This window comes from Puma concolor, chromosome C2, assembly GCF_028749965.1.
Source record: "Puma concolor isolate L17-30 chromosome C2, mPumCon1.1.hap2, whole genome shotgun sequence".
NCBI classification, from domain to species: Eukaryota; Metazoa; Chordata; class Mammalia; order Carnivora; family Felidae; genus Puma; species Puma concolor.
This window is the reverse complement of record NC_141675.1, coordinates 26,995,664-27,014,140: the sequence shown is the minus strand read 5'-3', so window position 1 is coordinate 27,014,140 and position 18,477 is coordinate 26,995,664. Positions and strand designations below refer to the sequence as shown.

The window sequence follows — 18,477 nt, the reverse complement described above, 5'->3', positions numbered from 1 at the left end:
TCACCTACTGTCTGCCACTGTTTCCCCTCTCATTTGTTTTCTTTCTCCCATATTTTTGTTAATATTTTGCCACCACCTTCCTAGAAATCTAAGTTAGAAACCTTGACTCCTCCTTGTCTGTTGCCAATTCTTGTTGATGTGTTTCTTGCCAGCTTCCCTTCCCTGTCCTTACCAGGCATTCTCCTAGTAAGAACTGGAGATAAAACATGTGAAGCACACAGTCTGGCACACATGTAGCGCTTGATAAATAGTAGCTCGTTATGCTTACGCCTTCTCCTTGGTCGTCTTGCATGCAGGCTCTCCCCGGTCCCTTCTCATACACGTAGTCCGACTCATATACTGCTGCCGTTGGTGGCCATTACTCTGCTCGCCTCTTACCTGACTCATTGGTCAGTTGATAGTTTCCTCTTTCTGAAATAGTTCCCTTACCTGACTTCAGGGACATCACTTTGATTCCACCTTATCTTCCTTCCGACTTTTAAATCGTGCCCTACCTCACCCGCCTTAGGGCTCAGTCTTTGGTCCTTAACTCTTCTACACTGATCTCGTCCCATGCTTTAAATACCACATTTCTTCAGATTTTTATAGCTACTTAAAATGTTCAGAATCTGACCACTTTTTGCTGTTTCCATCACAGTCTCTCTCATCCCAGCCACCATAACCTCTTGTCCCTATTAATGCAGTATCCTTGTAACTCCCTGCTTTAATCCTTACTTCTTCAAGACTGTTCTTTCTGCTACTCAGTACCTTCCCATTCCAGGTTACAGCCAGACTCCTCGTGGGGATCTGCCCCTGCTACCTCTCTGACCTTCTTTATCGGTCAGGGTTCCAGCAGGAATCAGATGGCATACCCAGCGTAGGATGATTTATCTTCAGAGGAACTGTTGATGAATGTGTGGGTGTAGGGACATCATAAAAGCACAATGAAATAGGGCTAGTACCAGCAGGAGGGGAGGGGATGGTTACTGGAGTTTGGAAAGAAGATGAATAGAGAAGGCCACCTTGAGAGGAGCAGGGATTTTGATGGGAGCGACACAACCAGCCTGAGCTGGGACATGCATCTATCTATCCCTTTGGTCTCCTGCTGGGGCTTCCATAGGCCTGTATTTGTTTCCTACGACCATTTTGTTCTTATGTGTAATAAATTACCACAAAGTTGGTAGCTTAAAACAATACACATTTGTTCTACAACCGTTCCAGAGGCCAGAAGTTTGAAAGGAGTTTTGCTAAGCCGAGTCCAAGTTGGCAGCAGGGTCACATTACCTCTGCAGGACCCAGGGGAGAGTCCATTCTCTTTCTTTTCCTGCTTCTGGAGCTGCTTGCCTTGGCTTGTGGCCCCTTCTTCCATCTTCAGAGCCACTACTGTAGCACCTTGCTCCATTGTCCTGTTGCCTTCTGCTGTCAAGCCTGCCTCCTTCTTACGACACTGTGATTGTATGCAGGGCTCCCCTGGATAATCCAGGAAAATCCCATCTCAAGGCCCTTAGTCAGCTCTGCAATGTCACTTTACCGTATAATGTAACATTCACAGTCTCCGGAGATGAGGATGTACTTATTTTAGGCGCTGTTAGTTTACCACAGGCCAAACCCATGTAGAAGCCCGAGGGCAAAGGAGCCTGTCCATGTGGCACACACGGGTCAGCCTGGCAGCGGGGAGTGGAACGTGCCAGCCCTACGGGCCTTTTCCTCCTCCCCCAGGCCCAGTCGGCCCCAGCCACATGGGCTTTCGGGCTTTCTCCTCGAACTGGACACATTCCTGATGCAGGGCCTTGCACTTTCTTGGTTTATTGCCCCCATTAGAATGTAAGTTCTATAAAATGGTATTTTTTCCATTGTTTGCCTCATTTTCCTCAGCATGTAGGCCAGCGACTAGCTCAATAGTAAGTATTTTTGCTTCAGTAAATATTAATGAAGGAATGAAGCCTGAGGTATTATCACTCGCCCTGCTCAAAATAATGTCTTTCTCAGGCTTGCTGTTGCCTTTTTCTATAATCTTCCCCTGCCTTCATTTCCCACTCCTCCCTGTCACCGATTTGCTTCAGTCACACTGATTACTCATTTTCCCAGATGCCCAGAAATTGGAATGAGCAAAAACAAAACATTCTTTCTGCCTGAAATGACTTACCTGTATGCCACTCGGATCTGCTCAGCTTTACTTTTCTTTCAGTCCCAGAGGAAACCTCTCCACGAGTGATACTGATGCTTCCCCACTGGATGGGATCTTTCCCTTTCCTTGAGTTCAGGTGGAATTTTGCAGTTGTTTTTGCTCTCATTGTCTATACATTTTTCCTCTGCTTCTAGACTGTAGGTTTCTTGAGGGTAGAATCTTTACGATTCACCTTTCTACCCCACAATTCTTTTCACTGTGCTGTATGCCAGTAAATATTTATTAGTAGTTTATTAAAGAACATCTTTTTTGCACTCCAGTCTGGTGACAGGGTCACAGTGTTATTTAAAAGTAGTCGTAGTGGGCATTTTTTGCAGGATGAGAAAAAATGGAAACAGGCACAGGCTGAGTCGGATTATCTACCAAGATGTGAAAGCTCTCAGAGCCGGCTTGTGGTGTGAGTAACCGTTCTGGCCTGTGCTTCCCTTAGCCGTGCAGGGCAACAATGAGGTGTCCATGTGGGACATGGAGACTGGCGACAGAAGATTCATGCTCTGGGCCTGCAATGCACCACCACTCTCTGAGTCACAGGTTTGTCTCCGGTTTTCATTAGGCCAATCGAATTTCCCACATTACAAGCATTTTCAGACACTCTACCAAACCTGGTATCTGTTGGGCTTTTGGGTTGTGTTTTAAATTATATCGAGGCTTTCCAATGTCTGGGTGTTTTGGTTGCTATAGTACCAGGAGGTTTGTGATGTGTCTGTGGAAGCCCGGTAAAAACCTGGGTTAACTGGAACATGACCATCTTACATACACTTTTAACTGTCATGCTACCACCATGGGTGCTTCATTGGGACAAAAGGTGGGAGAGGTTCATTTCTCCTTTGGTTGGAGTCCTTCTCCCAAATAGGCAGTTTTCAGAGGCTGAACAGGTTTTGCCTCTTTATTCAGAATGATATAAAGCCAATGCACTTACAGAAGATATGCATAAATGGTCTCTCATTTCTTCAGTTAACCAGGTGCCCAGCAGCCACTGCCACTCGACTTGTTACTAGAAATGACACCATCTATGGAATACACTGCTATCTTTAATTTGATTCCTGTTTCTTTCTTTTAAGCCTGTTCCTCACAGTGTCCATGGTATCTATTGTAGTCCTGCAGATGGAAATCCCATCCTACTAACGGCTGGCTCAGACATGAAAATAAGGTACAGTATCTGATAAGTGTACATAGGTATCCTTTAAAAGGAGAAGGATAATAAAATGTGGATGGATACTGTGGTTAATACTAGGGTGCTTATTCTAGATACTTGCAATGTTGTCATGTTTAACATCCTCCATATCTTGCACAGATAGCTGTTAATACTTCATTTGTATCTAATTTTAGTCTATGCTAGGAAAATCTCTTTTCCTAAGGCAAAAGAAAATAAGTTATGCATTGATGAATGTAAGCTGATGACCATTACTTCCTCCCTCCGTCCTGAGATTATCAGCACTTTCTTCCTCTTCCTTAGGTTTTGGGACTTGGCTTACCCAGAGCGGTCCTACATTGTTGCCGGAGGTACTAGTTCCTCGTCTGTGTCCTACTCTAGGAAAATAATTGAAGGCACTGAAGTCGTCCAGGTACAAGCAGTCTTGTTTTCTCTCAATTTCTATAGGCACAGAAATGACGTTGGCCAAGAGTGGCAGTATTTAAGAAGAACATTTATTTTCTTTGGGCTTTTCTGTGATTTTTAAATTAACTTTTATTAAGGTAAATAAACATATAAAGGGCACACACGTAAGTACCTAGCTCGAAGCAAGCACTTTATACGCTTGCTCAGTCCTTACAACAATTTATAAGGAAGTACCTTTATTAGAAAGTTCAGCACCATGAAGTAACTTGTCTGAGATCATCCAAGTAGTAGGCAGCAAAGCTGGGGATTCAGACCTGGCTGTTGGAACTCCAAATCTTGTGTTCTTGAGTTGGGTAAAAACTTCAAAGGAGGTAACATACCTGAAAGTGCCTGGGTCCTAGAAGGCGCTCAGTAAATGAATGAAAGCTTCCTTTATGACAGATACATATTTACATCCACCGCTCTATTATATACTGTCTCTTTTTTCTTTTGACGGTGGCAAAAGGTAATATGCACAGGTTATGGATTGGCCTCTTTGTAAGCCACTACTCATGGGAAACAGGTCATTTTGACTCTCTTTACTCCTTGTCTTTGTGAAGGGACGACTACCTCACAGGAAGTTTTAGCTTTAAAGACAACCACCACCTGTCTCAGAAGAACAATATTCATAACAGGTACAATGTGGTACAGGCTTTTAACTTCTGGCTTTCTCCTTGACTTTTAACCATGAAACAGGAGATTCAGAATAAGCAGAAGATGGGACCAAGTGATGACACCCCTCGGAGGGGCCCAGAGTCTCTGCCTGTGGGACACCACGATATCATCACGGACATCGCCACCTTCCAGACAACACAGGGCTTCATTGTAACTGCTTCTAGAGATGGAATTGTTAAGGTGTGGAAATGAAAACTTAGTGGTCTGTATAATTTGTAATAAAGTTGTAAGTTTACTGTAACTTGAGAGCAAAGGTATTTTTAGAGGACAGAACTGAGATTCATTTCTTTCATTTTCAAAATTATGTCTCTATATAATACTGTCTCATGATTAAACAGATCCCATCCAAGGTGGTTAAGAAGGTTGTACTCAACCAATGTACTTACACATTATCTCTGCAAGAATCAGCCAGACAACAGTATCTGGGACTTCCTACTGTCTATGTCACAGAGGTGAGGAATTTAAAATGCTAAGACTTCTATGATCTAAGTTTGTACTAAAAACGATGGGTCATAAGCTATAATAATGTAAACACATTTTTGCTATTAAAACTGCTACTCAAACCAGCCAATAAAATGTATTCAAGCATCTTAAGAGTTTTTTGTGTTTTTTTGGCGTTTTTAACAGTAAACTTTAGCAGAAGAATAAACTCTCCAGCAGCATTTGTTCTCAAGAAATAAGGCACTTAATGTCACAAGGAATCGGCAACAGAACTAGGCCTTATGCCCACATTTCTGGACTCTCAGTATTTTGTTCTTTCTGCTTTATCATATCTTTCTTCCTGTTTTACAGTCTGCCTTATTATTTAGCACTAGAACTGATCTCCTGTGTATCAACCCTAGAAAAATGGCTTTCCTTGGCCATCATTACTATTTTTTATAGGCTTTAGTATAAATTCTGAAAGTTGGCCCTTCAGCTTGCTTTTATCCAGTGTCAATTATTTATTAAATGCATGAAAAAGAAAGAAAAATGAAAGGATTAAGTTGTTAAAGACATGCCAAAAATCTGTACTTCCAGAAAAAGACCAAAATTGGTCTTTCCCACAAAAATAAACCCTTCAAGCTTATCACTTATTATTTGTACATGAACTTAATTCTCTGTCTACATTTAACTGTCCTCCATTTGCAGAAGGGTTTATGCTGTTTGAAATTAGTTACATGAGTCTGTAAACCAAAAAGTAAATAATCTGACTCAGGGGAAAATACTACTTAAATACTTCAAAAACTTAATTTTCTGTAATTATATGATTCAGTTATGGTACAGGACAGTGCATAGGTATGGCTCCATGATTCAGTGCACTTGGTTTTGTTGTTTACCTGTCTAAACTCATCAGAAAACCCTGTCATTCACAAAGGTCTGAGGAGTCTGGATGTCAATGAGGCCTTATAGCCTAGGGGAGCAGTAGGATATGCAAATTTGACATTGTCATGTTACATTGCCTCTGTTTCTCTTCATGTCTCTTAAGACCGTACCTGTGGGGTTTCTAGATTTAATGTCTGCAGAGGTTGGGGGACACTTGTTTGAGCTGAGAAGGGCTTCAAGCCTGGAGACATTAGTGAAGCCACACCACTGATCAACATTCTGAGGGGAAGAATGGAGTGGGCCGATGGAGATGTAGTCCTTTCCCCCCCTGATCTTGCCACCATCCATTCTTCCCACTTCAACTCTCCCCTTAAAAAAAGGGGTCATTTGGTTGAATTGTTACTGTTACAATCTGATGCCACATTGAAGTTGCATCTTTTTTTCGACTTTTTTTAATGTTTGACTCAGAGCTCAAGTACAGAGATAATAGGAGGCATGTCTTTTAGAGTCAATTAATTTACATGTTTAGACCAAGAAGGACCACTGCTTATTGAGTCTTGGTTTCAATAGGGTTTTATTTAGGGGCGCCTGGGTGGCTCAGTTGGTTCAGCATCCGACTTGGGCTCAGGTCATGATCTCACGATCTGTGGGTTCGAGCCCTGCGTCAGGCTCTGTGCTGACAGCTCAGAGCCTGGAACCTGCTTCAGATTCTGTCTCCCTCTCTCTTCCCCTCCCCTGCTCATGCTTTGTCTCTCAAAAATGAGGAAGTGTAAAAAAAAAAAATAGGGTTTTATTTATTTTTGCTGCTTTTCCCTTTTAGGAGAAAGAGGTGAATCATGGAAAATGTTTTTTTTTTTTTTTTTTTAAGGAATTTTTTAAAAAGGAACTTAATATTTATAGTATGTTTTAGATCCTTCATCTATTAAGGATCAAAAAGACCCAAACTGCTAAAATAATCTCAATTACCAAGGGCAAAATTTTTTGGTGTATTTTACTTACCAATGCAGAAAAAAATAGACAAATACATATTAAAAGTATTTCTAGCAGTAAATAGCAGTTTTTGCTTAATCCAAAGTTAACCAGAAAAATCCCTGTTAAAATAGCTTTTAAATATTGCTCATCAATTTGCTCTACTTGAAGCATAAATTTTTCCTAAACTCCGAAGCACCACTTAGGATATGAAGAAACGTGATGTGCTTTATTCTTCTCTATTTCCTGAGTATGAATGTGACATTTTAACTCCTTCCCCCTCTGAAGACATTGGGAGCTATCTCTATGGAATTGCCTGAGTACGGATGGCAGAAGTGGTTTTAAAACACAGCGTAGGTGACCCTTCTTTCCTAGCTTTTATGAAGAGCGATACAGAAAAGAAAATCACCTACTGGTCTTAGGTGTTGGTAGCCATCTGCCTGCCCCCTGCGTCCAAGCAAAGTCTCCCCCCCTGAAGAGAGGTTCTGCCAAGCAGGGCCATAGTTACCAACGCTGGAGCCAGCTTTGAGAATTCGAGGTGAGGTCCAAACATTGTGTCTCAAATAATGCTACTCTGGCATTTAGTGGTTGGAAATATTAGCCCTTCATAAAGGTTAAGAGTTAGTTATGTGATCTTGATGGGGGGTGAGGCGGGAGCAAGCTGTCAGAATGCTACGAGACGCTAGGCACTTGCAAGACCCTTCCTGCTTTAACTTACTCTAATCTCTTTACATCTCTGCAGCCCTGGATGGATTTGTGGCTTAAAACATGAACAACTTTATCTTTTCCAAACTCAGTATGTATTTAAGACTCTAGATCTCGGTCAGTCCTATTTGGTACTATTCACCATTGACTAAATAGCTACCTGATGGGTAAAAGTAACGCAGCTTCACCCATGACAAGTTGTCTTGACTCTTCTTGCCTAAAGAATATAGAGATTAGTAAAGAATAATATATGACAATAATGGTAAAGAATAAAAGTCCATAAAAATGGCCAGGCACGAGGCTCTCTATATCATGAGGGAACTTCCAGCTCAAAAGCAATTATTTATGTTTTGGGGGAATTCACAAGTTTCTCAGTGAGTTAAGGAGGAGTTGGAGCAGAGAAAATGACTGCTTCTTCTCTGTCCCTGCAAACTACTGCAGAAGGTGGGAGAAGACCTGCCAGCACAAGCCTATCAGAAGGTTAGCCATTCTACACAGAGACAGTGGTGTATTTAAATGGCATCACGGGAAGTCAAATTACCAAAATTGACACAGAAGCATCGATTTCGAAATGTAAATGTTGGAGTCTCTCAGAACGTTAACCTTTGGTTAAACAGACGAGCCTTTAACAGTACTAAATAGAAAACAAAATCTTGGTTTGAAGAAAGTGGACTGAACAGAGACCTGCCATCAAAAGAATTAACATTGGCTCATATATATATATGTTTAAATTTTACCTTCAAATTATATCTCTATTAGACTTTTCAGAACATTTCTTTCATTCTTCCATCTTTTAATAAGTTCTTGAAAGTATCAGAGTGCCGGAATTATCAGGAATGCTCAAAGAAATGGACAAGAAACGAATGCCAGGGGTCAAGCTGCCTGATAATCTACAATCCGTGTTTTGTCCAGCCCTCCAGAGTGGACCTCTGGATATGGCTGGATATCCAAATAAAAGTTGTCCATAGTTAATGGCAGTGAACTGAGTTACTCAAAACCAGAGGCTTACCATCCTTTCAAAGGCTAAATCCTTCAAGCACTTCCTTTATCATTGTTGTCTTGGAGCAGTTTTTATCACCTTTCTTCCATTTTTAAAGGTATGGGGTGTGTTTCTGATAAGATTCTGAACAGTATCGTCTCTGCTGCCTCTTGCTACTCTTGAAAGGTATTTTTTGTCTTGAAAGAATCTGGCTCTCTGCAATGCATCCCTGAGAGCAGCTTTATGTGGTCCAAAAACAAAGCTGTACAACGAAAGAAGAGAAACATCATAGAAGATAAATGCCATTTCTACTTTAATAGACTATGTTAATTCCATCTTCCTCAATGTTGTCATCTCCTTCCTTGCTACACCCTCCCTTCAGGGTAGTTTTATTAAGACTATGAAACTGAAGACTTACACTGGCCAGATCTAAGAGAAGCTGAGAATAAGACAGGAGACATTTGGTCACAGTATCAAGATCATTTCAACAGCAAGGTTTCCTCTTTTTTTTTTTTTTTTTTTTTTAATTTTTTTTTTTTCAACGTTTTTATTTATTTTTGGGACAGAGAGAGACAGAGCATGAACGGGGGAGGGGCAGAGAGAGAGGGAGACACAGAATCGGAAACAGGCTCCAGGCTCTGAGCCACCAGCCCAGAGCCCGACGCGGGGCTTGAACTCACGGACCGCGAGATCGTGACCTGGCTGAAGTCAGACACTTAACCGACTGCGCCACCCAGGCGCCCCTCAAGGTTTCTTCTTTATAGAACATGTTCCACCCAGAACTTCATATGGCTGGTCCCTGATTATTCAGATTTGAAGTCAAATGGTACCTCATTAGAGATGACCGTATCTATAGTTCTTCTCCCAGTCTGCAGTCTTCTGGATGCCCAGCACAATATGCTCACTTTTTTCATAACACATCACTGAGTATTTATTTATAAATTTCTTTGTGATGTATTCTCCTCTATTCTACCTGCCCAGGCAGAAAATTTCACAAGACCATGTCATGTAATCCTAGCAATCCCAGGAACCTTAGAAGGGCATATAGTGGATACTCAATAAACATTTATCTAATGGAAACATGAATGAATGCCACTCCTTTCTTCCCTCTCTCCTATCCACCCATTCTTCACTTCTTCCATCCGTTCATCCATCCATCCATCCATCCATCCAAATGTTGACTCTCTATGGAAGGCACTGTTACATATAAAGGGAGACATAAAAATTATGCCCAGTCTGGCAGGCACATAAAGAGTTTGGGGGTCATGAATATTTCAACAGAAAAGGACAGCTGGGATCAGACTCTGGAAGGCCATGAATGCCAGATTGAGAGGTCAAGGAATCACAGAAGCCAAATACTACAATTCTAACCTATTCAATAAAACCGTGCTGGTGGAAATGTCCTATAATCTTCACCGGGCAGTATGGCAGCCAATAGCCACATATGTTTACTGAGCACTTGAAATGTGGCATGACTGAGGAACTCAATTTATAATTTCATTTAATTGAAAGCTAGTGGTTACTGTGTTGGACAGCTCAGGAAGGGAGGCATTTCAGGCAACCTTATTTTACAGGGAGGTGTTGGAAAGAACTTTAGATCCATAAACATCTTATATTCCAGCCCCTCTACTTACTGGCTGAGTAGCTCTGAGAAAATCATTTAACTAGAGTGATTCTTGTTTCCTCAGGTGTAGAATGGGAATAAAAACAACCTATGTTGTGAGCAACATTGGAAGTTCTCTAGACTAGTTACCATGGTGCTCTGGTGATTACAGATGAGGAAATAGCACATACAGAGGTAAACATCAGGGACAGAACTGAGACTAACCCAACCGTCTGATAGTAAGAGCTTTGTGTTACTTCCAATGAACCAGGTTTTAATTTGAGATACTATGGAAAACTATCAAGGTATTTGGAATAAGAAAGTGAAATGAAAAATGTCATGCTATCAGGAGCATCTGGATATGGGTGCAGAACCACAGGAAAGCAGATGGCCTGGGGCAGGTTGGACAGCTAAGAAGGTAGGAGGAGCTTGGCACATAAATTCTTTGTAAATATTTTTAGAATGAATGTGTGAGAGCCTGCTAGCATAAGATGAGAAGGCTTATCAGTACCTATAAGCCTCACAAATTTGCTGTATTGTGGTCAAGGGAAGAGTCAAGAGAACTCTAAAACATTGAAATCAGGAAAACAGTACTAGTATTCACTCTAAGTACCATTGCTTCATATTTGGATTTTTCTGCTTTCATCAGCTTTAATCTGATCTCTCATGAAAACAAAAATATTTAGAAAATGAGTAAGCAAAAGACAAAGAATTTAAAATTACTACACTTCTCTGCCTCACATACACATGCATGCATGCATATGTGCACACCCTTCCGTCTTCCCCGTCCCCATATTCTTGCCTCTATAATGAGAGAAGTGAAAGAGACATTAAACCAACAGAGAACCATGCTATTATATACTCTATGTCTGGGCTTCTGAAACTCCAATCCCAAAGTGTATCTCCATTCACTTCCATCAGTGCTATTGGGAATGTACCAAGCTGATCAGCAAACTTCTCCCAGTTACCAAGAAAGCTAAATGTTAGTGCAAATACAGTTTTCTCACACCTTCTCCCACTTTTGCTATTCTATTTTCTTAATTCCAGAACTAAATATTAGGAGCTCAAATTCTCCAAAGTCTTAATTGTCTATATGCACAGAACATCTCTACCAATCATGGAGTATGTATTCTTCTGAGTCTGGAGCACACTGTTTTTGTGTCTCGGGTTTATTTTATCTACACTGGTCTCTCCAGCCCTCCGCCGGCTTTCCCTTTCCATTGGATCCTTTCTATGGTAAGTTATCTTTCTTTCATCCTTCTTCCTCATTAAGGAAAAGCTGTTAAATTGCTAACTGCTTCTATAGCATGACATTGCTATCTTTTTTCCTTCCTCCAATACTTTTATTCTCAAAAGTGTTGAACATGATAAATACAATATCTCTGAATTTTTTTCCCCACAGTTGTACACAGGAGCTTGTATTTGATAAGCATCTGTTAAGAATCATTTGATTACCCTGTTTGGGAATCAGAATTTCTGGTTTTCCTTTTACTCCGTATTATTGAGATGCTTCTTTACCGATTGGTAACTCCACAACAGGCAGTCAAGAAGGTAAGAAACAGGAATGAAATGCAGCCAATCATTTTGCATCTTGTGCCCAACTCCAGTAAAGGTTGCGGAACGTGGCGGCTAGACAAAATGAGGTGGGTAGTACTAATTGGAGATTTCAGTTCTCTGTGATCACAGATTCCTCCATCTACGCAGATAATCGGGAGTCAGCTATGCTAAATTTACTAGTTGACTGGATGTGCTGGAGTAGAAAACACAGACAAGACTGCTTCTATTTCCAGACACTTTTTTTAATGCTCATCTTGTGTGTCTAGAACACAGATTTTGGAAGGCAGAATTACGACAGATGTATTATTCATATGGCACTGGTGACTGTGTCCATTTTTTACAATTTGATTGTTCTGGCTCTGGTCTGTCACCGCTTTGAAGTCTGGCACGAGAGCTCCCCTGACTGGATGAAGCAATAAGCAGGTGGCTCTCTGTCTTTTATTGTCTCTGAGCAGATCTAAGCACTTAAAAAGAGGCTGCCCTACAATCTCACCCTTACTGGCCATCTGTCTCTTTGGTTGCTTGTGTTCGGTTCCTTTCTTTTCCATCTGATAAGAACCAGCTTCTACCTGTATTTCTTACAAATCTCACAGTGGAATGATCTAATTCTCACACACCATTCTGAGACATGGCAAGTCACCTTTATGGCAGGCAGCTTGCCTCGCAGGCATTCTCAACTCCCTCAGTCATGTGCTCAATTCTGCCTCACTTCTCGTGAAAGGCTCAGACAGGGAGTTTCAGAAGCAGCTAGCTGTGTGGCTGCTTACCTTTTATTACAGTCTTTGGTGACTCAGGGAAGGCCTACGGTGCCCCAGGCTAATGCACCGTCAGGGAGTTCACCAACAGCGGTCTGGATTTCATGTCTCAATTCCTGATGCCCCAGCCATTTCCCGTCATTTCACCATTTCAGATACATAGGAGAAGCTGAGCCTCCAGTCTATCTAGGGCAATGGGGGGAGGGGGGAAGAGCCTGTCCAAAAGCACTGTGAATCTCCTCCACCTATACTGATCTTTAAACAAATGCATTTGTAGGAATGGTTTCCAAAAAATGCCTTTTAATTCGTACAGGCTGGCTTCCGCATCTGCCTTTGACAGTTACGGCCATTTACAAAATAGATGAAGCCCAGTGCAGATGCAAATGGGAAGCTCCTTTCCATGCTACCAGACACCTGCAGCAGGGGGAGCCCTGCTCTTTGTGGACTGACTGCACAGGCCTGTTCTAGGCCTGAGTTCAGGCAGCATTTGCTGCTGGACAGTTCCCTGCTTCCCAGCAAGGTGAGGAGACTGGAGGCAGAGTCTTCTCAGAGCTTCTGGAGCTGGGACATCTGGATTGGGAGTGCCTCTCTCTGGCCCTGACCATCGTACAGAAATGCAGACAGTGCACACTAAAAGTAGGCACACTGTCCAAGACATGTGCCTAAGTGTGATTCCCAAGGGCTGGTACATATTTCATTTCACTCAGATGGGTAGCATGTGTGTGTGTATGTGTTAGTACAGCATGGTTTTTCACTGAAACACACTTCTTAACTACTTCAATTATTTCTAATTCTAAAAAACTTCATACATGCAAAAAATATATATGTATATTGTTGAGTTTTAAAAGAAATTTTGCCTTTGTTGATACTCTTAAAAATATCTTAATTAAAAAATACAAAGTTCTTATTCCTTTTCTTTGTGTGTGTGTGTGTGTGTGTGTGTATATATATATATATATATATATATATAATTTCTTCTGTAACATCTCAAGAACAATGTTTAGCTCATTAGTTTTTACAGTTTTAAACTTTTCCCTAAGAATTAAGACTATGAACTTTCCTAAATAAGGACTTCTGACATATCCCATAAATTTTGACATATGATCTCTTGATTATACAGTTCTAAATATTTTAAAGTTTTCATTATAATTTTAGCTCATTATTTAGAAATGTGATTTTAATTTAAAAATGTATAGACTTTAAAAATATCTTTTATTAGTTTCTAACTTAATTGAATTCTGATCAGTTTGGATCATATGACACCATTCTTACAGATTTGTTGATACCTGCTTGATAAGTTAAAAATGAGGGGCCCCTGGGTGTCTCAGTCGGTTAAGCATTCAGCTTCAGCTTAGGTCATGATCTCACGGTTTGTGAGTTCGAGTTCCGCATCGGGCTCTGTGCTGACAGCTCAGAGCCTGGAGCCTCCTTCGGATTCTGTGTCTCCCTCTCTATCTGCTCCTACCCAACTCAGGCTCTCTCTCTCTCTCAAAAATAAACATTAATTTTTTTTAAAATATTGCACAATGAACACCTAGTAAACTCTCCACCTTGATTCAACAGTTGTTAATGTTCATGTCTTCTTCAGAAGAATGTCTCATTTTTCTACGAATGGTTCTAAATGAGCCTCTTAATTCAAGTTTGTTATGATTAAGTCTTTAATATCTTTACTCATTTTTGTCTGCTTGACTGATCAGTATTCAAACTTGTGTACTGAAATCTCCAACTTTGATGACAGTTCAAGGGCAATTTCTCCTTGTAGTTTTTCAATTTCCACTTTGTATATTTTAAGATTATTTTAACACCCTCTTAGAAATATTTAGAATTGTTATATCTTCTTCATGAATTGAACATTTAGCTTTTCATTCCTGCAAAATGGTTTTATTTCAGGGCACCTGGGTGGCTCAGTCGGTTAAGCATCCAACTCTTGATTTTGGCTCTGGTCATGATCTTATGGTTGGTGAGCTTGAGCCCCACATCAGGCTCTGTGCTGACAGTGAAGAGCCTGCTTGGGATTCTCTCTCTCCCCCACTCTCTCTCAAAATAAATAAACTTAAAAAAATACCAAAATGGTTTTGTTTAAAAGAGTATTTTTTCTGATATTAATATACCCTTTCCAGCTTTCTTTTTATGGTTATCTTTAGGTTTGTATATGTCGTCTTCTGCATATACCAGTATATATTAAGTTTGTAGCTTATTTAAAAAAAATGTATTTGCCTGGTATATTTTTTTCCATAATTTTACTTTCAGCTTTTCCCATGTCATTATTTTGTGGTCGTGTCTCTATAATTGAAAACAAGTATAGCTGGATTTTATTTTCATTCTTAAATCCATCAATCTCTGTAACTGGCATGTTTAGTCTGTTTATGTTTATTATGACTCCTGCTATATTTAAATGGACTTGATCCTGCTGTCTTACTTTCTGCCTTCTACTTGTCTTCCCTCCCCCCCTTTCTTGCCTTTTTATTTTTAAAAAAACTATTTATTGGGGCACCTGGGTGGTTTAGTTGGTTGAGCTGTCAACTCTGGATTTCAGCTCAGGGCAAGATCTCACAGTCTGTGACATCAAGCCCTGTGCTGGGCTCTCTGCTGGCAGCCAGAGCCTACTATTTATCATGCTGTTGTTTTTATTCCATTTTCCCACACTACATTTTTGGTAGTTAGCTACTTTCCATTTTTTTTTTCCACATGTGCCATCAAAATTTCTAATGCATTTTTAAGAGAGTCTTAAGTTTTTCAGTAGCCTAACTGCCAGACCAAACTATTCAAGTTCCTAGAACTCTTGAACCCTTTAACTCCATTTATCTCCCTCTGACGTATATTATTGTCTCTTTTTTCAGTACCATCTTCTTTACCCTTAAGGCTCAACTTCATTTTTTTAAGTAACAAAAGGTGATGTTATTGTTCAGTATATAATTTCAAGCTTAGCAAATATTTATTAATATTTGCAGTATTAGTACTTTTCCTGTTAAACCACTAGGTGCCAACAAATATGTTGTGTTCATACCTTTGTTAATAAGTTCAGCTTTTTTGTAACCCTACAAATTAGATATGACTATTACTTAAAATATAACATTTATATTTGCCTAAATATTGACAAATTTTGATCATTTATTATTATTGCATCTCAGCTCTTCCTTCTGTGGTCATTTCCATTTTCCTTGAAGTACATACTTTAGAAGTTCCGTTAGCAGAGGTGTTTGTGGTGAACTATTGTTTTTTGTTTATCCTAATTCTCTTTGTTTTACAATTATTATGTTTCTATTTCATTTCCTTTTTAAATTTTAGTTAACATACAGTACAATATTGGTTTCAGAAGTAGAACTCAGTGACTCATCATTTACGTATAACACCCAGTGTTCATCACAACAAGTGCCTTCCTTAGTACTCATTACTCATCTAAGCTCATCCTCCCATCTCCCCGCCTCCATCATCAATCCATAGTTTGCTCTGTATCGTTAAGAATCTTTTTGTGGTTTGTTTCCCTCTCTTCTCTCCCCACCTTCCCATATATTAGTCTGTTTCTTAAATTCCACATGAGTGAAATTATATGGTATTTGTCTTTCTCTGATTGACTTATTTTGCTTAGCAGAATCCACTCTAGCTCCATCAACATCACTGCAAATAGCAAGATTTCATTCTTTTTAATGGCTAATATTCCATTACACACACACACACACACACACACACACACACGATGTATTCTTTATCCATTTATTGGTTGATGGACATTTGGGCTCTCTCCATAGTTTGGCTATTGTTGATAATGCTGCTATAAACACCGGGGTGCATGTACCTCTTTGAAGGTGTATTTTTGTATCCTTTGGGTAAATACCTAGTAGTGCAACTGCTGGATCATAGGGTAGTTCCATTTTGAAAAAAAAATTTTTTTTCTACCTTTCTTTCTTTTTAAGAGACACAGCACTAGTGGGGGAGGGGCAGAGAGAGAGAGAGAGAGAGAGAGAGAGACAGAATCCAAAGCAGGCTCCAGGCTCTGAGGTGTCAGCACAGAGCCTGACACAGGGCTCGAACTCACAGACCAGACCGCGAGATCATGACATGAGCCGAAGTCAGAGGCTCAACTGACTGAGCCACCCAGGTGCCCCCATTTTTAATTTCTTCCTTCCTTCCTTCCTTCCTTCCTTCCTTCCTTCCTTCCTTCCTTCCTTCACAAGTTTACTTATTTATTTTGAGAGAGAGAGAAAAAAGAGGAAGGGGCAGAGAGAGAGAGAGAGAGAGAGAGAAAGAGAATCTCAAGCAGGCTCCACACCATCAGTGTGGAGCTTCATGCGGGGCTCCAGCCCACGAATTGTAAGATTATGACCTGAGTCCAAATCAGACCCTTAACCTACTGAGCCACCCAGGTGCCCCTATTTTTAGTTTCCTGAGGAACATCCATACCATTCTCCAGAGTGGCTGCCCCAGTTTGCATTCCCACCAACAGCGCAAGAGGGTTCCCTTTTCTCCGCATCCTCATCAACACCTGTTGTTTCTTGTCCTGTTAATTTTAGCCATTCTGACAGGTGTGAAGTGATAGCTCATCATGGTTTTGATTTGTATTTCCCTGATGATGAGTGATATTGAGCATCTTTTCATGTGTCTGTCAGCCATCTGGATGTCTTCTTTGGAAAAGTATCTAGTCATGTCTTTTGCCCATTTCTTCACTGGATTCTTTGTTTTTTGGGTGTTGAGTTTGATAAGTTCTTTATAGATTTTGGATACTGCCCCTTGTCCTGATATGTCATTTTCAAATATCTTCTCCCATTCGGAAGGTTGCCTTTTAGTTTTGTTGATTGTTTCCTTCACTATGCAGAAGCTTTTTATCTTGATGAAGCCCAATAGTTCATATTTGTTTTTTTCCCTTGCCTCCAGAGATGTGTCTAGTAAGAAGTTGCTGTGGCTGAGGTCAAAGAGGTCACTGCCTAAGTTCTCCTTAGGGTTTTGATGGTTTTCTGTCTCATATTAGGTCTTTGATCCTTTTGAATTTATTTTTGTGTATGGTGTAACAAAGTGGTCCAGTTTCATTCTGCTGCATATCACCATCCAATTTTCCCAGCATTACTTGTTGAAGAGACTGTATTTTTTTGATCGCATATTCTTCACTGCTTTGTCAAAGATAAGGTGACCATATAGTTGTGGGTCCATTTCTGGGTTTTTTATTATGTTCCATTGATCTATGTGTCTGTTTTTGTGCCAGTACCATACTGTCTTGACTATAGCTTTGTAATACAGCTTGAAATCCAGAATTGTGATGACTCCAGTTTTGTTTTTCTTTTTCAGGATTGCTTTGGCTACCTGCGGTCTTTTGTGGTTCCATACAAATTTTAGGATTGTTCTGGCTCTATGGAAAATGCTGGTGGTATTTTGGTAGGGATTGCATTAAATGTGTAGATTTCTTTGGGTAGTATAGACATTTTAACACAATGTTTGTTCTTCCAATCCATGAACATGGAATGCTTTTCCATTTTTTTGCGTCTTTTTCAATTTCTTTCTTAAGTGTTCTATAGTTTTCAGAGGATAGGTATTTTACCTCTTCAGTTAGGTTTATTCTCAGGTATCTTATTGTTTTTGGTGCAATTGCAAATAGGATTCCTTGATTTCTTTTTCTGCTGCTTTGTTACTGGTGTATAGAAAGGCAACTGATTTCTGCATGTTGATTTTATATCCTGTGACTTTGCGAAATTCATGTGTTAATTCTAGCAACTTTTTGGTGGGGTCTTTCAGGTTTCCTACACAGAGTATCATGTCATCCGCAGATAGGGAAAGTTTGACTTCTTCCCTGCTGATTTGGATGCCTTGTATTTATTTATTTATTTATTTATTTATTTATTTATTTATTTATTTATTTATTTTTGATTGCTGAGGCTAAGACTTACAGTACTATTGTTAAATAGTAACAGTGAGAGTGGACATCCCTATCTTGTTCGTGACCATATGGGAAAGGCTCTCAGTTTTTCCCCATTGAAGATGATATTAGCTGTGGGTCTTTCAAATATGGTCTTTATGATGTTGAAGCAAGTTTCATCTATCCCTACTTTGTTGAGGGTTTTTAACAAGAATGGATGCTATATTTTGTCAAATGCTTTTTCTGTATCTATTGACAGGATCATACAGTTCTCCTTTTTTAAATTTTTATTAATGTGGTATATCACGTTGATTGATTTGTGA

The 18,477-nt window shown here is 40.0% G+C and overlaps 2 protein-coding genes across 4 annotated transcripts in view; one reads left to right on the top strand and one right to left on the bottom strand.

Moving 5' to 3' along the window:
- The window catches only part of PIK3R4 (phosphoinositide-3-kinase regulatory subunit 4), a 203,541-nt gene extending 198,508 nt beyond the window's left edge, over positions 1-5,033 (top strand). For all 3 annotated transcript variants that reach the window (XM_086674276.1, XM_025913349.2, XM_086674275.1), the window contains exons 19-22: positions 2,598-2,698; positions 3,229-3,317; positions 3,624-3,732; positions 4,461-5,033. In XM_086674276.1, the coding sequence (XP_086530402.1) occupies positions 2,598-2,698; positions 3,229-3,317; positions 3,624-3,732; positions 4,461-4,631 (470 nt within the window). In that variant the 3' untranslated portion in view covers positions 4,632-5,033. The remainder of the gene's footprint in view (positions 1-2,597; positions 2,699-3,228; positions 3,318-3,623; positions 3,733-4,460) is intronic.
- Positions 3,793-18,477, bottom strand: part of COL6A6 (collagen type VI alpha 6 chain) — a 173,830-nt gene continuing 159,145 nt past the window's right edge. The window contains 2 exon segments of the mRNA XM_025913831.2: positions 3,793-8,468; positions 8,470-8,656. Of these exon segments, the coding sequence (XP_025769616.2) occupies positions 8,448-8,468; positions 8,470-8,656 (208 nt within the window). The 3' untranslated portion in view covers positions 3,793-8,447.